Source organism: Heterocephalus glaber, unplaced genomic scaffold, assembly GCF_053883595.1.
Source record: "Heterocephalus glaber isolate CG9 unplaced genomic scaffold, H.glaber_assembly_v1.0 deba00001606, whole genome shotgun sequence".
In the NCBI taxonomy this organism is placed as follows: Eukaryota; Metazoa; Chordata; class Mammalia; order Rodentia; family Bathyergidae; genus Heterocephalus; species Heterocephalus glaber.
Genome location: NW_028258377.1, coordinates 19787167 through 19809173, shown reverse-complemented (window position 1 = coordinate 19809173; position 22007 = coordinate 19787167). Strand labels below are relative to the sequence as shown.

The window sequence follows — 22007 nt, the reverse complement described above, 5'->3', positions numbered from 1 at the left end:
CACAGCTGGATGAATGGGGAAAACAAAAATCTGACCTGGAAACTTCAACATAAAAGAATGCATTTATTATAAAGATAACATCTGGCAATTATACAACTTATATAGTTCAAAAGGGTATATGCATTGTTGGGCCTTAGACATCTACTTTTTTTGGTTTATATTACTATTTTTAGGCTGTCTTTTCTGTGCAAAGAATCACAGACATTTTGTATCCTACCATTTTGATCCAGGAAGTAGAAAACACATGTACATGTTTGAATATTTATTGAGTAGTAGGAATTCCAAGTGGAGGGACAAAAATGAAGAAACAATACTATTCTTCTCAGTCATGTCCTTCAATCCCATTTGGTTGACATTATTCCTGATATTTAATGACATCCAAAGATGTCACTGTCATATCCAATGTGATGCTCACTGCCTCTACCCTTTCCCCACCTTAAACATGGGCTGGAGAATGGGGATTTGGGGGTGCTTTCTTTCTAATTCTCTACATTCCCTACTCAATTAAGTCCAAAGACCAGCCAGTCCCCTGTACAAATAGCTGTGCAGATGGAGTATGAGATGCTGGATGTTCCTGACCTCTCTGAGTGAAGTTCCTAGAACGCATCCATACCATGCTTGGATGTAGGTTGCTGTGGAGAAGCTGTACTGTGCCTCCCAAGACAATAACTCCAACCTCCAAAGACACCCTGTCTATCCTTTCTTCTGATCATGTAGACCAGTGATGGCAAACCCTTTTAGAGCTCCCAATGATAACAAACAGCCAGCTGCAGCACATGTGCCATAGGTTCACCACCACTGGTGTAGATGGTGGCAGGGGATATTCTTTGTGGCTAACACAGCTTGTTTAGATTCTTCTTATAGAAGTCCTTCACAGAGATGTATGTTCCATGTTTGGCTATTTTGTACCTGACTCTTTCTTTTTGAAACAATAGGAAAAGTTGAATTCTACTTACTGATACTCATATATGTTGGGGTTGTAGGTTCTATCTTAGTGGGGAAGGAAATGGGACTTCTAGATTGTGATTTCCAAGGGCATAGGAGGAGAGAAAGTTGATAGAGGGTCTTCTCCTTTTATAAAGTAATGCATAGCTGTTGTTTTATAGAAGTAGAACTACCTTGTGCACATCATTCTGAGACATGCTCTTCTCATTTAACAGCATGTAGGGCTCTTTCTAAGTTGGCACATATACATGACTGCATTGTTGTGTTGCAAAGAGCTCTGCACCATGAGTTTTGTATTGACCCCTCAGAGTAGGGTATACCCAGAGCCTATGAACAACTTCTGTACTGGTAAATCTGTTGAGGGTGACCTTGACCCATCCAAGTTCTTTGCTTCTGGGGTAAGTGGGGGACACTACAGAATCTTTTAAAGCCCCACTTTGGCAGGAGATGGTCCTTTGTTTGAGTTTATTTTAGAGGCAGACTAGTGTAAAAAAAGAGTCCTTTTTGTTGAGTGATGCTGCTCCTTTATCAGGAGTTTAAATGTCAAGTTTTCTTCCTTTCTGAATGAGGTTAAGGCTAAAATATCAGTGAACTTCCCTTATGTCTCATTTGTTCTTTGTTACGGAAGTTAAAATAACTTCAATGAAAAAAATGATATTCCAATCTATAGATTCTGGAAAGAAAATAGAAAATGTGCTGAATTTTTCTAGATTATAATTGCTATTTTAAGTAATTCTTATTAAAAGAAGGAATGATATCTACCAACTTCTTTGAACACTTCACACACTGGGAAAACTGAATTTTTCACCTCATTTAAGCCTGAAAGGCATAATTTTTATTTCCATTTTACAGATAGGGGACTGAGGCCCAGAGAAATGCAGTAACTTGTCAAATATCATGCAGACAGTATGTTGTAGATCTCTATTCAAATTCAACATTTGATTCCAGAACTCACATTAGTTTTTGGGGTTTTTTTGGTATGGGGGATCGAACTCGGGTCCTTGAGCTTGCATAGCAGGTGGCGAAACCACTGAGCTAAATCCCTGGCCCTGCTCACACTGTTTTTTGTTGTTGTTGTTTTTTTTAAATTAAATTCTTTTATTGGTACATTGTAGGTATACAACACAATTACATTTCTCATTGGGAATTGTACCTTTACATAATGCATCTTGGTTCTTATTTTTTCCCCATTCCTAGCCCTTCCTTCACGCCTTCCACCCTTCCCTATTTACAAAGACTTTATTTCCATTTTTTCCAATTCTCATCATTTTTCCTTTCCCTTCTTTCCTTTCCCCTGCCCCTCCCACCACCCCTACCCCTTTGGACCTTTTCTTCCTATTTTGCATTATCGATTATTCATTCTAATCATTGGTACATTTTAGGTATACAATATAATGACATTCATCATTGGAAATTTGCACCTTTACATAGTCTCTCTTGGTTCTTATTTTTCACCCTTGCCCAGCCTTCCCTTCAACCCTTCCATTCCTCCCTATTTACAAAGATTTTGTTCCTGTTTTTCCATTTTCTCATATTAATCCCATTCCCTTCTATCCTTTCCTTTAGCCCTCCCACTTCCTTCCCCTTTGCCCCTTTTCTTCCTATTTCACATTACCTATTATGCATTTAGTCCTTATTTACACTTTCAGTTTCTCACACCAGAGAAACTATTTGGAATTTATTCATGTGTGTCCTATTTATTTCACTTAAGAGTATCGCCTCAATGTGCATCCACTTAGCTATAAATGTCTCTAATTTCTCATTTTTTATCATCACTGGTCATTTGAGAGATGCAAATGAAAACAATGCTGAGATTCCACCTCACTCCAGAAAGAATGGCTGCTATCATAAAATCAACCAATAACAAATGCTGACAGGGCTGTGGGAATAGAGGAACCCTGCTCCACTGCTGGTGAGAGTGTACACTGGTGCAAGCACTGTGGAAATCAGTATGGAGATACCTCAAAGAACTAGGACTGGAAGTCCCATTTGACCCCGCTATTCCACTGCTGGGGATCTTCCCCAAAGAATTAAAAGAATCATACCACAGTGATATATGTGCACCCATGTTCATAGCAGCACAGTTTGTGATAGCTAAAACTTGGAAACAGCCCAAATGCCCATCAACTGGAGACTGGATAAAGAAAATGTGGTTTTTTAATAAAATGGAGTACTACTCTGCTCACACTGTTTTTCAAATAAATTTTATTGTGTATATTTAAGGTACACAGCATGATGCTCTGGGATACATATAGATAGTAAAATGGTTACAGTAGTGAAGCAGATTAACATATACATCCTCTCATAGTTACCCAATTTTGGGGTTGTTGTTGTATTGTGACACAGGCAGCTAAAAATCTAACCATTTATCAGGATTCTCAAAAACAGTGCAGTTTTAATATGTATAGTCCTCCTGTTGTACATTAGATTTCTAGACTTATTCATTCTGCATATCTGCTGCTTTATTACCTCTAACTTACATCTTCCCATTTCCTTACTACCCCTACCCTGCCTCTCTCCCTTTGGTAGTCACTGTTTTATTCCATGTCTCTGTATATTTGGGTTTTTAAAAATAGTCCACACAGGGGCTGGGGATTTAGCTCAGTGGTTCCGCCGTCTGGCTCCCAAGCGGAAGGACCTGAGTTCGATCTCCGGTACCAAAAAATAAAAAATAAATAAATAAATAAAAATAGTCCACACATAAGTGAAATCATGCAATTTTTTTCAGTGTCTGGTTAATTTCATTTAGTATAATATCATCCGGGTCCATCCACATTTTAGAAAATGGCAATATCTCCTTGAAGGCTGAATAATATTCAATAGTGTATGTATTCCTTAGTTTCTTTTTCCATTTACCCACTGATAGACACCTAAGATGTTTCCATATCTTAGCTATTGTGGATAATGCTACAGTGAGCATGGGGTGCTGATGTCTTTACAGGGGGCTGATTCCAGTTCCTCTGGGTATATACCCAGAAGAAATATTATTGGGTCACATGGTGCTTCTATTTTTAATTTCCTTAGGAATCATCATACTGCTTTCCGTTATAGCTGCACCAATCTAAGTTCCAAATACTCTACTAGGGTTCCCATTTCTCCTTACCCTTACCAACATGTGTTATCTTTGGCTTTTTGACAACAGATATCCTAACAGTTGTGAGGTGGCCTCTCATTGTGGTTTTGATTTGCATTTTCCTGATGACTAATTATGTTGAGCATGTTTTCATACACCTGTTGGCCACTTTTATATCTTCTCTTGAGAAATTCATAACCTTTGCTTATTTTTAATTGGTTTATTTGCTTTTCTACTATTGAGTTGTATGAGTCCTTCATGAATTTTGAATATTAAATCCTTATCAGATATATGGTTTGTAAATCTCCCCCTACAGTTACCCTTTAATTTTGCTTATTTTGCTCATTGTTTTATTTGCTTTGCTGAAGTATTTTACTCAGAGCTTACACTCTTAACCTTTGATAGGTGCTAGCTTCTATTTGCGATCTTAATATCAGACATTTCAACATAGACAAAAATGAAAGTACTATCATGTATTCATCACTCAGATCATTATTAACATTTTTACCATTCTTGCTTCAGACATTTTAAAATAAAAGTTTCAGAGGGGTGGTGGGAGGAGATGGGGAAAGGAAAGAATGGAAAGGAAAAATTATGAGAAAAGAAGAAAAATGGAAATTAAGTCTATGTAAATAGGGAAGGGTGGAGGGATGAAGGGTGCACAGGTAATGGGGAAAAAATAAGAACCAAGATACATCATGTACAGGTACAAGCTCCCAATGATAAATGTAAACGTATTGTATACCTAAAATGTACCAATAAAAGAATTTAAGCAAAAAAAAATAAGTTTCAGAAGTTTTCACCTTTCCCTTATATCATTCTTTACCTTTTGCCCACAAATAGGTTACACTTATCCTGAAATAGGAATGTTTTCTTCCTGTCCAAGGTTTTGTGCCTTTACCAGATGTGTCCTCCTTTGCTTTATAAAGTTTTTCCAACAATCTTGTGAGGCAAGGTGTTATTTTCCTCATTTTACAGATGACGGCATTGAGGCATAAGTAAAATCACCAGAGATCACACTGCTGGGAAATGGCAGAGAAAGGACCGAATCCTCAGGCTTTGGAGTCCTTTTTGTGATGTTCTAGGATATTTTTAATCTTCCCTCTCTGCCAAGTGCTGGATTATTTGAAAATTTAGTTATAGTTCATGTTGGTATCGGGAATGTAGGAAGGGAAGATTGTTTGAAAGATGTCCAAAAGAACTGTAAAAAATTTTCTTTTTTTTGTCCTTCCTCAGGACATATCTTCCCCAAGTCTGTTCAGGCTACTGTAACAGAACAACATAGGCTGGGTGGCTCACATAGTGAAAATTTATTACTTTGAGTCCTCGAGTTGAGAAATCTCAAGATCAAGGGACAAGCTGATCTGGTGAGAGCTTCGTTTGCAGGTGGCTGGTCTTGTCTGGAAGGGGAGGAGGGGAAAGAGCTCCTGTAAGGCACCAGTCCTGTTAAGGAGGGCTTCACTTGCATGCCCCAGTTATCCTCCAAATGCCCCACCTCCTAATACCATCACACTGAGAATTAGGATTTCAACAAGTGAATTTGGGTGACAAAAACACTCAGATCACAGCAATACACTTTGTGACTTTTATGTTAGAAAAGTAAGTAGTTATCTTAAGGAAAGGGTTAGCACAAAGTCTCTTGTTATTCCTGAACTTAAAAGAATGTTAAGTTTTGACAACTCCCAGGATCAGATAAAGGCTGCTACACTTACCATTGATCCTGGGGTCTTTTGTTCTAGGATTTTGCCCTGTGTGCCAATTGCCATCTGCCTGTCAGGTTTTGGAGCACTGACCTGAAGCAGCTTGATGGCCAAGGCCCCCCAAATCCACCAGAAAAATAGAAATAACCTAGGAACCCAGAATCCACACCCAAAGCCCATGCCTACACCTGCAGCCATTAATGTGGCTGAATGGTCAGAATTAGCTTCCTGGTGACCATATTAGAAAATTGACACCAAGGATCAGAATCCAATCGCCCTGCAGAGGAGTGGATGCCAGGAAAAGTCCAAAGGACGGTACCAATGCAGTTGATACATTAGGCATGGATTGAGTCCTGCTGAAGAACGTTGGGACCCTATCCTCATCTGGTAAATCTCAGTGCTTTCATCTAGCAAGTGGAGATGATGATAAGCTGTTCTCCTAAAACGTCACTAGGGGTCAGTTTCTGAAAGCAGCCTCCCAGGGTCATGCATAAACCAGCTGTGTAATTGATACTGGTTGAATGTGAATCTGGCAGCCAGAATGGGGCTGTTTCGTTGGCAGATTCCTGAGCTCAGCAATGAGTACAAGCTTCAAGAATCAGGAAACCTATAAGACATGCACGTGTAACTGAATCTCAAGGGTCAAAGCAGGCAGTTTTGGACCCGGGAAGTCAAGGGACCCTGAATGGGAGCCCCTGTCACAGAGATATAAATGTAAGGATGAGTTTTAGGTATGGATTCTTGGTTCCCAGATTATTTTTCTGCTTTCTGGTGGATTTTGGTGGCCTTGGCCATCAAGTTGGTTTAGGTCAATGCAACCAACATAGTATCATAGTGCTTTACCTACAACAATGTGGCTGAATAGTTTTGAGGGCTGGGTTTAAATTCAAACAGACTTAGACATGAGCCGTGGCTATGCGATCTTGGCACAGTACATCTACTAACTTGAATTTCAACTTCTTCATATATAAAATAAAAATGATAAAACAATATACAATGTTGCTATGAAAATTAAATGATAAAATGCATGTACAACATTACTGTATTTCCCTGAAAATAAGACCAAGTCTTACATTAATTTTTGCTTCAAAGGACACAATAGGGCTTATTTTCAAGGGATATCCTATTTTTTATGTACAATAATCTGTGTTTATTCATTTATTCATGTACAAAATCTCCATTTATTCAAATACAGTCATATTATCTTCTTCTGGAATACCATTGTAACTCTCCAAACCCTGAATTTGGCCTGAATTTCTTGGAACTCCATTTCTGATAGAAACATTGGGCCCCTTCTCTCATGCCCAGCAATAGACCTGTCCCGAAATGACCACTTCTTGTCCATGCAGCCTACTCATAGTGCATTGGCAGCACAGCTGTCAGTGATTTTATCCTGTGAATTCTTCATTCAAGTCACAACCTCTTCCAGGCTAGGTAGGCTTCACAAAGTTTTCATTAAATCAAGTGTTAATTGAAGATTTAGGAGACAGGAGTGGCAATAAAAATGATGATAGCTAGGAATGATGGCCCATACAAAAGCAACAAAAAATTACAGACACCAAAATTCAGAAAATGTTTCTTTATTTCACACGAGTGCATTAAGTATGTCCATTACAATGCACAACATATTGAATTATGAAGAGTCATATTAAACACAACAATATCCATTTGTTATCAAGTGTGTACTTTATTTGTATGTTGTGTCTGTACTCTGGTCATTCAGCAATAAGTCTTGAGGTTCATCTTTTTACATATAGGTGTTTATTGCCAGGGATTTAGCTCAGTGGTTCCATCGCCTGCTGTGCAAGCGCAAGGACCCGAGTTCAATCCCTGGTACCAAAAAAACCACACAAAAACATATAGGTGTTTACATCTCATTGAAAGACACTCTCTTGGGTATTTACAAATATTTAATTATTTTATATCATCATTTATTTTAAGTATTAATGTCAATAATATTATATAAAATTATATTATAAATAAATATATAATATATAAATATAATTATATATTGCATATTATAATTATATAATCTATATAATCTATTATATAAATTATATTATATAAAATTACATTATATAAAATTATTTTATAATTCAATACATCTGTCATATGTTGTAACAGACATAATAAATGCATCTGTCTGGTTGACGATCTTAGCTGGGGCTTATTTTGGGGGTAGGACTTGTAGTATAAGCATTTTGAGAACTCATATTAAGACTTATTTTCTAGTTAGATTTTATTTTCAGGGAAATATGGTAGCATAAAGCTTCGCGTGCTTTAAATGATCAGGGAATGGTAGCTAGTAATAGTATCCCAAAGATATATTTGCATATAGGAAGGGGTAGAACTGCAACAAAAGGAGGTCCTTGTGCAACCAGTGCAATAGAATGTCAACCCCTGGAGCCAGATCATTGAGTTTACATTTCAAGCTGTGCAACTGGTTGTGAGCCTTTTGCTTAATCTCTGCCTGTCTGTTTTCACTCACAAAACTGAAGCAGTGACAATACCTATTTATTGGATTATTGTGAAGATTAATTTATAGTTTAAAACAACAAAATAAAAACCTTTAGCAGAGTTCCTAGCACATAGCAAACTATTAGAACATATATGCACTGTTGTTAATTATTTTCAATAGTGTTTGAAAAATAATTAGAGACACCTGAGCATAGTATGTGGTGTTTCATGAAATAGAAGAGTTTCCTTCACTGGAAATGTTCTGTTGGAAAGTAGCTTAGTGGGAATTTAGTTTGTAGCCTTCAGATGTTAAAATGATAGAAATATTAGATGATCACCAAATTCCTTCCCATAAGTCAAGGAGCACAGAGTGATGGCTGCTTATCTAAATCGTGACACTGTCACCAACTATGTTACCCTGGGAAAGTCACTTAACTTCTCTGTGCCTGAGGTGGGCCATTCCCAGGTAAAATGGGTAACAGTTCCTACCTCATATGAGGATTAAAAGGCTTAATGTATGAAGACTGCCTCAAATGATGGTAGTTTTACTCCCAACTTGAGATTCTTCCTCTCTAACCTCCCTTCTTTTTTTTTTTTTCTGTTTTCCCTCTTGATCCTTTTTTCCTTCTCTCTCTCTCTCTCTTTTTTTTTTTTAATTACTCAAAATAGGAGCCCCTAGTGGGCTCATGTTGCTTCAGAATTTCCTTCAAGTCCTAGCCCTGGAGCTGGCTCGTGGCTGTGAGGGTGACTTTGCCTTTTCAGTCGTCTTTTTGGGGGCTTGCACATATGTCTGTTGAAAACATATTTTAGCAACAATCTGTCAGCCCTGTAATGAGGGTCTGCTAATGAGGCACTTGGCAGATGCTTTTTATTTACAAAGATGACAAATGCCACCACTTGGTTGTGCTCAAAGCATTTCAAAGGCCAGCAACTCACTATAGTCATCAATACTGGCTACACTGAGACTTATTTTGTCAGAGGACTGCATGTTACATTTGGATTTCTGCTAATTGTGACCTTTTGGGTATTCCTGCACAAGGAAGAATTCTTTAAAATTCCTGTTCCTTTACCTGTTCCTGAACTTATTTGCTTTGCATTGACTAACGCTGGCAAAATCTTATTTTATACATTATTTGCTGCTGTTAGAACTGTTGATATTATTTTTAGGATTTCTGCCCAAATCCCTGAGGCTTTCCATCTCCCTGAGGCAGGGGTTGACAACATGCATATGACCCAAGGGCCAGGCAGAGAAGTGAGAGCAGGGGAGCCAGAGGCTGGTGAATCAGAGGCGCCTTCTGTCTGAGGGGTATTGCTACCTCTCACCCCAGTGAACCATGGCTCTGGGCCCGAGGGTGCTGGAAGCATCACTGGGACTGCTGATTTTCCAAAAGAAAGAGGATATTTGCATCTTTCTGTGAAATTCTGTATCTTTGGGTGTTGTTTGAACATGGTGGTAACCCCAATCTAACAGGTTTTGAAGACAGTGAGGTTCCAGACTTTGATTTGTGCTAAATGTCTGAAGCAATTTGTAGTGGTTTTCTTTGCTAGTTAAAAATAAGCTCACAAAACCAAAGGCACCAACAACAGCCTGTGAGAATAATGAGAGATCTGGTTCTTTGTTTTCTCTTTACAGACTGGTATAGGGGCTACCTCATGAAGCATAAAATGTTACAGGTAAGGCCACTTGGTTTTCATCTGGAACAATGCTGGATGTCGTCACCTGGCTCTGCTCCCAGCAAATGGATCCCTCACTGTGTCCTGAGCTGACCTCTCTGATCTGATACACATTCAGCTTCAGTTTCCTTTCTTTTCCCCTCCTTCTGCAAGGCCAGTCTCTGGTGTCATATCCCTGCAACCTCCACTGATATGGCATTCTCTTCTGATTTCACCCTCCCTTGAGTTCCTGTGGAATGATGAAATTTTTACCTGATGTCTATTTTCTACTGCTTTCTTTTAATGTTGTTTGGGAGATTTGTGCATCCCTTCCCCATGTGACATAGAAAGGTCAGGCTCAATGCACTTCTGAGGGATTCTCTTGCTCCTGTCTCCCATAATGCCATCATCTCCTGAAGGTAGGCTCTTGCTTTACCATCCCCCCCCCCAACACACACACTGTCTAGCACAGTGACCAGATCTCCCCATGGTGCGTGCTGGTTGAATTTATGAAGGAATTTCCAAGCAAATGATGAACTTTTCTTGTTATCTAAGCCAAGCATGTGGAGCAAGGAAATAACAGAAACCTCTTCCTTCTTCTCTGACCTGCTGTGTCGGGAGGTACAATCCTTCTCTGTTCGCTCAAAGAAAAATGGGGTAATTCCAGGGGAAGGAGGTCTCAGATGTAACTGGCCCAGATAAAAACAAGGTCTTTCACTTCCCAGATCAGCTGCTTCTTTTCCCTCCACTTGTTCCTGACAGTGAAAGGATACAGCTTTTCCCAGATTGGGCAGGAAGGGGAGACACAGCCTTTCTTGTATCAGGTAGTTGTTTAGACGGCCTTTCAAACAACGCTCCCGCCTTGCCCCTCTGATAGACTGAGCATCCTTGATGGGATTGGTTCATCATTTGGGATTTAGGGCTACTTGTGGGATCCAGAACAACTAGACCTAAACAAATGGATCTAGAATCTTTCCTTGCTTTGTCTGGCTCAGAGATTATTATTTCTTTAAAGTTTAATGGTTTTTAAAGCCAGTCAGTGGCTTCTGGAAAAATCTTAAAGACCTAAGGTCTCTCATTTTTATAGGGATGAGTCTTATTTGATTTTATTGTTTCCAACAGGGCATTTTCCCCACATCCTTCATCCACATCAAGGAAGTGACAGTGGAGAAAAGAAGGTATTTGCCATCCTTCGCCACACTTGATTCTCTACTGGCTCGTGGATGCCTTTGTTTTGTTGATGTTGAAAATCTGACTTGGCAGATGTGAAGAGTACTCAGCTCTCCCATGTCTGGGCGCTGAGTTTATTTGTGTCTTCCTTCCCTCACACAATGGGTGATTGAATCCAAACTGATTTGAGTTCAGATATGATTCTGAAGGGGGATTAGCCAGTTTGGAGGATCCAGCTTCTCACTGGCAGCTGTTTTTCAACCTTATTAAAGTAGTTTAATCCTAAATGATGAGCACAAGAAGCCCACCCCGGTGGAGGACATGAAAAGGAAGTCCCTTGTATTTGCATAGTGTAATTGGTGGCTTCTAGAGCCAGTTGAATCTAATGTGAACAAGCAGCTGAGGTTGATGCAAATTTGCCAGGGGTTTATTTTGTTAGCACCTGGGTCTCAATTTCACGCCTTTTCTCTCCCACTCTAAATAGAAATACTGAGAACATTATTCCAGCAGAAATTCCTCTGGCACAAGAAGTGACAACGACACTTTGGGAATGGGGGAGCATCTGGAAACAGCTCTATGTGGTGAGACTCAAAACTCTGCTCTCTAGAATGTCAGCTCTTGCACCCTTCAGTTTGCTTTAAGTTTGGCATTTAGTCTTTCGCAAGGCAAACCAACATGTCAGAGCATATTCTGTTATGCATGAGGACATTGAAGCCCAGAAAGGTTAACTAACTTTCTCAAAGCCACACAGCTAACTGGTAACAGAGCCAGTTAAAGTTTCTTCTGATGAGGCTTAGGAATCTGCATATTTAATAAGCTCAGGGGATTTGATTTGGGAGTCCATTGACAACACCTCGAGAAACACTGTTCTCATATATTAATTAACTGATGGCTATTGTCCTCAGGTCTGCGAAGAAGCTTTGACCCTGAAAAAGCAAAGAGCACATTTTGCATGTGTTTCCCTGTTCTGAGGCAAATCTAATTTAAAATCCTCCTTTGATGCTCCAAAGCTCCTAATGAAAGCAATTAGCTAAGCAAACCATTAAGCTGAGAGTGAAAATGTCAACCAAGACTTACTGCATGTTTTTTACAGCACTGTGCACATCTGCTGGGATGTGTGCATGATTTGTAGACTTACCTGCTGTGGTCTTCAATGTTAACACCCATGAAGACATTCAAAATATATGGCAATTGGCATACTCGATTCTGAGTCTATGTTTCTCAAAATATGTCAAGAAAGTTTAAGGTGTATATTAGTTTGGTTTTCATTACTATAATAAAATACTCGAGACAGGCTACATTATAACAAAAACTTTACTTTGGTGTATGGCTCTGGAGTACAAAGTAGAGAGCCTGTCTCTGGTGATGTCCTTCTTGTGAGCAGGGTACCAAAATGGCACTGAGGATCACATGGTCAGAGACAGGAAGTATACATTGTGTGTGTCTGGTTTCTCTCCCTCTTCTTATAAAGCTACTGGGATTCAATCGTGGGGGCTCCAACTTGATGGCTTTATCTAATTCTAATCACCTCCCAAAGGGCCCACCTCTGAACACCAGAGTTGATGAAATTTCTTCTCTCCCAGTACCTCCCAAATGACAATAAATTTTAACCTATGAAACCTCAGAGGATGCTCAAACCACAGCAAGGAGCAAACTGTGGCTAAAGTGATTTCTTGTTCATCTCTACTACCCGCTTTAAGACATCTATACATATGCACCATGGAAACCTCATGTTTTCCTCCAGGAAATATTTGAATAGCTAGTCCACAGTGAATTTACTGTAGTAAAGAAATCCTTAAATATCTGTTTATTTCAGTATCACCTCCATGATTTTCACCAACTCTGAATACCACATGTGTAATATTTTACTTGATACCTAAACTAGCTCCCTTTTCATACAAAATATCATGCTGTGTCCTTCTAATAACAAATCTCTGAGTCCCCAATATTAACTAATTGCTCTCTATTCAATTCAGACACTAACTAGAATTAGCCTCAGACTCTGTAAATTAAAAGGCTCAGCCCCACAGTATTGCCTTCACTTTAGCTGCCAGTGGCATTTCTTTTGGTCTTGACTACAAATTCAGGGTTTCTCATTACCTCTCCTCGTGCAAGTATCTCCCACCCTCCTTAGGTTCCATAATTCACAGAACAACTCTTAGATTTAGGAAAATGCTGTATTTATGGCAATAGTTTTACTATGAAAGATATAACTCAGAAATAGCAAAATCAAAGCGATAGAGAGGTCCGGAAGGCCACAGAGCTTCTATGTCCTCTCTAGGTGGGCAACCTTCCAGTATACCAGTGTTGACTGTCTGGCAAGCTCCTAGAACCATATTTCTCAAGTTTTCATTAAAACTACATTATGTGGGCATGATTTTTTGTGTGGTATGAGGGATTGACTCCAGGCCTCACTGAGCTAGATCCCCAGCCCTCTTCTATTTATTTATTTAGAGACAGAGTCTCACTAAGTCACTTGGGTTGCCCAGTCTGGGCTCCAGCATGTGATCCCCCTGCTTTAGCCTCCCAGGGTGCTGGGATTGCAGGCATCACCACCCCACCCAGCTGCATAGGCATGCTTGATTCAATCATTGGCCACTGGGCCCCCTGGCCTATCCTCCTACTCCCATGTTGAGAATGAGAGAGGGGAAGGGGAGTGGGGCTGAAAGTTCCAACCCTTTAATTCATGATTTGGTTGATTCCTATGGCAACCATACCCCATCCTGAAGGTACTTAGGGGACCACCAAAAATGTTGCCTCATTAACATAAAGTCAGGTATGGTTGAAAGGGAAGCCTTAGGAATAACAAGACATTTTTATCACTTTACACATGTATTTCAAGGGTTTTAAGGAATGCTTTTGTTGGCAAATAACTTGGTAAAATTTGTGTTTGGCCAAATTTAATTTTTGTTTGCAAACTACATCAGGTGACAAACACAACTGTGGCCATCTTTCCTGCAAAAACACAAATGTCGCCATCTTTTCCCAAATTGTGGAACAAATTAAGTTCGTGAACCAAGGCACCATTATACTTGCAATGAAAACCAGATATCATTATTAGATGCTTTCTACGGTATCCATCAAAACCTCTGAGGCCCAAACCAACTCTTTTTGTTAAAAAAGCAATTAACGAATATGTGAGAGGTGTTAAAGACATATAACCGTAAGACTAGGTAGGACTTTCTTTCTTCCTTAAACAGAAGGACAGAAGGAGAGTGGAGCTCACCAGATGTGTCATTGTTAATTGGCCTTGTATCTTTGTGCCCCTCAAAGCCATCTTGGTCCTGCAGGTCTGACACAGGCTGTCCTAGAAACAGTCCTTTGTAACTGGATCAATGGCTCTGGCTCCCAGCCTTGAAGAGCCTGAGCTCTGGGGTTTCTATTAAAGCAGTTCATGATCTGCCTCTTTCAGCCTTTTTGGATAAAAGTCACCAAGGCCAAGAAGTGTCTGAGGCCAGGTATGGTTGTACACTTGTGATTCCAACTACTTGTGAGGCTGAGTCAGGAAGATTACAAGTTTGAATCCAGCCTGGGAAACTTAATAAAACCCTGTCTCAAAATAAAATGAAAAAAAAAAAAGGGCTGGGGATTTAGCTCAGTGGTAAAGCATATGCCTAGCATGTACAAAGCCCTGGGTTCCATTGCTAGCACTGAAAGAGAGAGAGAAATTATGATTATTATTTTCGCTTTTTGAAAACCTCAGTGACCCAAGGGGGAATAAATATATCAACAACCAGGACCACCACCCTGTCCCTTCGTAGCTGGATAGGTTTGGGAGAGAGGTTTAAGGCATGGCCCCTGAAAATGCTTTCCTCCTTTGGCACAGTTTGCCAGTTACCTCCCATGCAGGTAATTGTGGACTGTTTCCTGTCTCCTAGGCCAGCAAAAAGGAACGCTTTCTCCAGGTGCAATCCATGATGTATGATCTGATGGAGTGGAGGTCCCAGCTCCTCTCAGGGACTCTGCCCAAGGATGAGCTCAAGGAACTGAAGCAGAAAGTCACGTCCAAAATCGACTATGGCAATAAGTAAGCTCTCTTACGTCCAAAAAGCTGCACACACCGTCCCTGTCCCCCAACTCCCCCAACACTTTTTCCAACTTAAGAAGCTTGGATTCGTTTTTAGATTCGAGTTTGCCACTTTCTATTTGGGAGAACGCTGTTTCCAGGGCCGTACGTGTTGCACTTTTGCTATCACCCCTCTGGGACCTGGGCTATGTGAGCAGAGTCCAGGCTGGCCTATGCAATGGTTATTACTGGGCTGAGAGATTTAGGACACTCATTTAGCCTATTTCCAGGGGGTTGGGAGCACAGTCATGCTGGTTCACTTTCAGTTTAGTTGTCACTTTATCCTTGCATTTATAAAACTCTGCTTTAAATCCCAGTGTGAAACTTAATGCCTCTTCTCCCATCCTAAATTATCTAAGCCACACACCATCAGCTAACTCACATGCATAGTTACAAAAGGGTTTCCAAGATGGAGAAGAGAAGCAGGAATTGATTGAAATTTAAATGCTCTGAAGTTTTAGAGAAAATGAAATAATTTTTTGAGGCAGGGCAATCCACTGATAATAACAGTAGTGACAATAATACCGTAACAAATACTCAATCAGATTTTATTATGCACTAAGATTAGTACTTACTTTCTCTCATTTAATTCTTCTGACAATTCTATGTAATTTTATTTATCTCCACTTTTCCTGATGGGGAAGAAAGCAAGACTCCTGGAGAGGTTAAGTAATTTGTCCAGAGTCCTACAGCTAGTAAATGGCAGACCCAGAATTTAGAGCCAGGCAGTGCGTCCAGCCACTCTGTGAGTTGGATGGTATGGACAGTGTTTGAAACTGTAAGGGCCTCCTCTCTCTTTTGAGTTTTTTAATATCCTCTAAATTCCTATTCTTGCATTTATTTATTCCAGTAACAGACATGTATGTTACACTCATGGTTGGATGGAATTCCTGCTAGGTGTTGGGGCTACAGAAATAAAAATTCTAATCCACCACAGGATAGCAGTCTTGTGAGGAATAAGTCACAAGTGAATGGCTGACATGTACTCTACTAAGCTGGATGATTTAGGAAGCAAGTGTACTCTTACTTTGACTTGGAGATGAAGTTAACGGAGACTTCCTGGAGGAGATGGCCCCTCTGAGTTGTTAGGCTAAAAAAGGAGAGTGTACTGGGTGCTAGGTTTTCTTGTTCTTGTCATGTGCGTTAGGAAGAGGATCCAAAGAAGAAAGCCAACAAGCCTTCATCCCAGAAGCGCCGTCTCTCTGCTGGCCCTCTCTCATCATCTGGCAATCGTGTCCAAATCTGCTCATAAAGCATGTCGTCCCAAAGTGACTGAATAGCTTGCCACGCTTCTGCTGGTGCCATTGGTATGGCGGCATCTTTTGCTGAGCACAGATGTAGCTGGGAGAGTGGGAACTGAGGGTGTTTTGCTGCTTAACCTATGACCTTCAGATGTTATTTCCTCAATGAAGCCTCCTGAGAACAAGCAGGGCTGCCAGACATGGTGTGGCTCACAGGAAGCCTTCCCTGATTTTCCTCAACTACTTCAGCTGAGTTTGGTTCTTTGGCAGCCCCTTCACATCTGGAACAGCAATCGTCTCCTTCCTGGTCTCTCTCTTCTGCTGTCCTGGGAGCTCCTCTTAGACCTTGAGTGTTTCGTTCATGTCTATCACCCTGGGCCTGGAAGAGGATCTGCACACAGCAGGTTCTCAGTCAGTGATAACTGAATGAGTGTTTGAGGTGGTGATGGGAGAAAGAGAACAGGGCCCACCCCAAGCCAAACCTTCCTCTACACCATCTCCCTGGCCCAGCCCTGTGCTTTCCTTTTCAGTCAGTTTCCTTTGCGTTGCCACAAGGACTAAGGCCCCGAGCTACGGGGCTGCTCACCTCTTGCTTCCCTTCCCTGTCTTTGTCAGCTGGAGTGATAGGGAATTGGGTGCTTTACCATTGGCTTGATATCTTTGGGTTTATAGCTCTGATACAAGATGAGCAGTTTCCTGAAGGTCAGGAGGCCCAGAGCTTCCCAGGTGTCAGGAGGAACACAGACCATGGTGGAGCTGAGTCTTGGAAGAGTGGTTAAGATCAGGCTGTTTCTTCCCATGTCCCTTCCTTCTCTTCACTGGGATATTAAAGTTTTGTTGCACACCTGGCAGGGCCCAAGGGTGCAGGCATACATAAAGCATAACTTCAAGTTTTAATGACAATGATAAGCAATAAGATCTAGTAGTAACTTACTGAATGCTTTCTCTATGCCAGGTACTGTTTTAAGCACTTTCCATGTTATTATATCAGCTTAGTATTATAACAACTTTATGAGATAGGTACTATTAACATCCCTATTTTTCAAATAAAGAAACTGAGGCTCACAGAGTGATTAGGTCCTTTGGCCCAAGAGCCAGTGTGATCTGAACCAGGTGGCATAGCTCCAGAGGTCAAGTGTGTGGCCACTGCGTTACACTGCCTCTCAGGGACTAGGTTAGCAAGTGAGGTTGGTGTAGAAGTGAAGAGACACTTTGGGTAGAAGACAGACACATCGAGAAAGTCAGAAACCAGGCCAAGGACAGAAGGTGCAGAATGAGGGTGACAACTGCCCCCTAATCTAACAAGGGGGACAGGAGTTAGTACGTGAAGTGGTGAAGAGAAACTCAGAGAGAGAGAGAGAGGCTGAGAGAAAGTGAAGAGTGGTGAAATAAACATGAACTTGGAGAGGAAGGCAGAAGGCCCTGAGTGCCAAGTGAAGAAGTGTGGATTTGTTCAGGGTGCAACAGGGAGCCATGGCAGGAGTCAGTTCCGTTTGCCTTACAGTACTTTTATCTTTTTAAAATGTTTACAGTGGGGGCTTCTTCCCCTTCTGTCTTCTTGGGTTCATTAGTATCATTTTCTTGGACAGAAAATAGCAATGTAGCTCCCTCCTGAGGAGAACTTCCAAATGCTCTGCTCCCCATTACGAACAGCTGCTGCATACGGGGTTTTGGTGTCCAGTTTCAGGACAGCCTCTCCTGACCTTGCCCCTAGGAATCCCCTCACTGCTGCTGTGACTGTTAAAGCTTCCAAAATTCCACGTGAGACTGGTAATGTGCAAGCTCTTTGGTATCCAAGCAGTGAGGAATCCTCAGGCGACTTCTCCAAATCCCAAGATCGTTGGACCTGACAGAATATTTTATTCATACATTTTAGAAGTGAATCCACTTTGATAAATTTTGAAGAGAAAGAGCTAGAGAGATCTTGGCATTAAATTATGTATCAGCTCTGTCTTTTCTGGGGTCACATGAGCCTCTGCTGAGCATTAGCTGAATGCATTTATTCCCCGTGGCATCACCCCTTACATGGCTGTGCAACAGGATGAGTCATATCTAGTTGGGAGTTAATTTCCTAATGAATATGGACAAATGTGTGATCCTTGGCTCCATTCTGTTTGGGTAAAATGAGAGATGTGCCTTGATGCTCAAATAAGGTATGAAGACTTAGTCTCCTTCATCTGACCTGGCTGCCCTTCCAGAAGTTGTTATTCAGTAGTGGAGCCCAAGCAGAACCACTGTTGGTCTTCTCAGAACCTCCCCTTCCTGTCTGGTACAAGATAGGTTCTCCAGGCAAAATCAAATGCAAACCCAGCTTCAAGTTAAGGTCTTTGCGAACCTGCGCTGCCCCTTCCAGCCTAATTCCAATTGTCCCTCACAAGGTGCCTATTAGTTTTTAGTAGCTATGTGATCTTGAACAAATTAATTAACCTCCCTGCTGTCCTCAGTCTTTTCTTTATCTGTGAAATGGGAATAATTAGTAGTAGAGTAGCTCCCTTCTAGGGGTGTTAGGAGGATTAAATGAATCACCACATGAAAATACTCCTGAGCATATCCAAAGTGTTGTGTGTTTGCTGTTGGTGTCACTGCTGCCAGGCTGAATGACAGAATTGCAGCTGAAACAAATCAATACCAAACAGGAAGAAGCTTGTGACAGCTGAAGAGCAAGCGGTGGGTAACAATCGACATATCTGTGATTGTTTCCCCCAACAATTATCATCAAATTTTTATTGAGTAATGTATGAATATCTGCATGTGTGCATGTGTAGTAAAACATTAAACAAACTGAGACAAGGCACATGCCTCCTTGGACCCCTCCATCTCTCTGAGCCCCAAGTTCCCTACCTCTCCTTACACATGTAGTTTATCTCTTTTTTAATCCGGATTTTTCTCTGTTCATTGATGCTTTTATACAGTATATGCATCCATTAGCATATCTGGCTTGTTTTTGTTTGCTTGTTGTTTGATTTTTTCACATAAAACACTTTCCATACTTGATTTTTATGGGTATATATCATTAAACACATCAAAAACACATAATATTTTTACACCTTGTAACATGATTTTCCATTATGGATCTCAGTTTATTGACCCATTTCTCTTTTGATGGACCTTTTGGGTTTTATTCAACACTGTGATGGTACAAACAAAGCTGCAACACATGTTCTCATTCAAGTGTGGGGTGTTCTTTTGGTTTAGTATCACAGGAAATACACATTTTTGAAAAAAACTCAATGCTTACTGTCACTGTACCTTGTGTAGACTCTTTTATGTGACTCTATGATCCTCAGAGATCAGTTGAACCTGCTGGGAAAACTTCTCACCTGCATCCTAAAGTCCTTCTGATTTATCTTCACTCCAGTATTTGCTTTGCAGGATCCTTGAGCTTGATCTGATTGTCAGAGATGAAGATGGAAACATCTTGGACCCTGATAATACCAGCGTCATCAGCTTGTTCCATGCGCATGAGGAGGCCACAGAGAAAATCACAGAGCGCATCAAGGAGGAAATGGTGAGCTTTGTTAGATAGGTTTTGGCCAAGTGAGGCAGGCATTTAGCACATCATACATTTAAAATAATAGACTAATTAACCAGATTGTGTATTATTCAAGGGGCCATCTGTCCTATGACCTGAGATAATTAGTAACCACATGTACTTCATTGTGTTTTTGTACTTAGATGTTTAATTCATTCAGCATCTATCTCATAAATGCCAGGCAAGTTTCCTGGTCTTTTGGAGCTTTTGAGATTCCAAAGAAGAGAGTGAAGGTGGTAAAAAGTAAATAAATAAATAAGTAAAACACTAATTCCAGATGGTAATTTCTAAAAGCAAATAAACTAGGGTTATATGAATCAATGAGTCAAGAACAGTGCATCTCAAAATAGGAAGAGCAAGACCAATGGAATCAAAGTGACTTCATTAAGATTACAGTAGTTGAGCTGGGAATTTAGGTCAGTGGTTCCAGTAACTGCCTCGCAAGCGCAAGGTCCCGAGTTTTGATCCCCAGTACCAAACCCCCCCCCCCCAAAGATTACAGTAGCTTCTGTTGGTAGAGCTTAATGAAATGCTGAAATCTTTGGGTTTAAACCTGAGTAGCTCTGATATCCTGGACTGTGCTTCTGTCACCTCAAGTGGTGCTGGACTAATTTGCTCTGCCTTCCTCTTTCTTCCTTCTACCTCTCAGTCAAAAGACCAACCAGACTATGGAATGTATTCCCGAATCTCCTCATCCCCCACTCATAGCCTCTATGTCTTTGTGAGAAATTTTGTGTGCAGAATTGGGGAAGATGCTGAGCTCTTCATGTCTCTCTATGACCCCAACAAGCAAATGGTCATAAGGTAGGTACCTAGTGTTCAGGATTGCCTGACTTCTCTGCATGTGGGAGGTTGGAGTTGGTAGTGCACAGAGTATCTCTTCTTTCCACCATCACTTGGGGGAATAATTCTCACCTGGAGGGGAGATTAAGACTAACTAAGAATGTGGAAATAATTCCTTGAGAGAGTGTGGGTGTCAGGTGGAAGTATTATTTGCCGTCAGATTTATCTCACGGTAGGGTTATGGTTACAGTGTTCTATCAGTAGGTTTTGATTATCAGAAAACAAGCAGAGGTTAGCAGAGGTTATACGAATCATATATGTAGTACTAGATAGAATAAAAACACCTAGTTTTAAAATGGGAGCTGAGGAATGAATGGTATAAATTCTACTTCCTCCATAAAATCTGTCACATTCAGGGGGGTTTTGGGCCAATGGTCACTGGTTGATACATTGAAGGGAAGCTAGAGCATGATCTCTCTGTCTTTATGAAACAAACAAAGAGCTTTGTTTTTATGATGATAAGATGAAATAACGTATGGTTCCTGGAGAACAGTTGCCCTTTACTTGATATGTTTGACCTGTAGACATTTATAAAACATGGAGGGGTTGTCCATGTAGGAAGATTGTGCTGAGATTTGCATATGATCTCTCTGGATCTTCATTACTCCATGCCATTTGGGTGAGAAAATGAGGCTCAGGGAGGACAAGCCACTTGCCCAAAGCCTACATATTTATAAATGACAGAACTGAGATTGATACCCAGGTCCATCTGACTTCAAAGACAAGCAGTTTCCCATTTTGGTCTGTTACCAAGGAAAGAGTTATATCAATTATCTCCAATGATTCTTATGAGAGTTTCAGCACTATTATGGTAGAAAGCTATACTTTACAGCCCAGTCTTTAACATTTAAGGTTCATCCCAGTGCACCTGGCTCTGCCTCAGCACATGTGTGCTCCTGCTCCTTTGGAGCCCACCTTGAAATGGCCTGTATGTCATAGGCCCCTTGCTTTTCCCTGACAGTTGGAAACACGACCCTGTGGTAAAGATTCTGAAGACACAGCTAGGAACCTTGTTTGCTGTCAGAAAGAACGAGGACTTCTCATGGCTGCATTGACAAGGGTGCCTGGTCCATCTCTGTGGTAGATGACTTGAGCCACCTTTGTCAAGGGAAGGCATGGAGCTGGAAGATGTGCTGTATCTGGATGAGGGCATGTCTAAGAGATGCCTGTGAGAATGCCTGAGACAGCGTGCAGCCCTGGGGTAGTGGGGAAGAAGAAGGAGGGAAGGGCAAAATGGCAAAGACCAAGAAGAGCAAGGAGGAGGAGAAACAAAGGAAGAAGAGCGCTGACTTAGACAAGGGGCCAGGGCTTTGGAAACACCTCCCAA

General features: G+C 40.9%; 1 protein-coding gene across 2 annotated transcripts in view; it reads left to right on the top strand.

The window, feature by feature from the left end:
- Dock2 (dedicator of cytokinesis 2) overlaps positions 1-22007 on the top strand; it is a 433172-nt gene that overhangs the window by 34530 nt on the left and 376635 nt on the right. For both annotated transcript variants that reach the window (XM_021239768.2, XM_004836400.3), the window contains exons 3-8: positions 9809-9849; positions 10951-11006; positions 11483-11579; positions 14877-15025; positions 19678-19813; positions 20487-20641. In XM_021239768.2, the coding sequence (XP_021095427.1) occupies positions 9809-9849; positions 10951-11006; positions 11483-11579; positions 14877-15025; positions 19678-19813; positions 20487-20641 (634 nt within the window). The remainder of the gene's footprint in view (positions 1-9808; positions 9850-10950; positions 11007-11482; positions 11580-14876; positions 15026-19677; positions 19814-20486; positions 20642-22007) is intronic.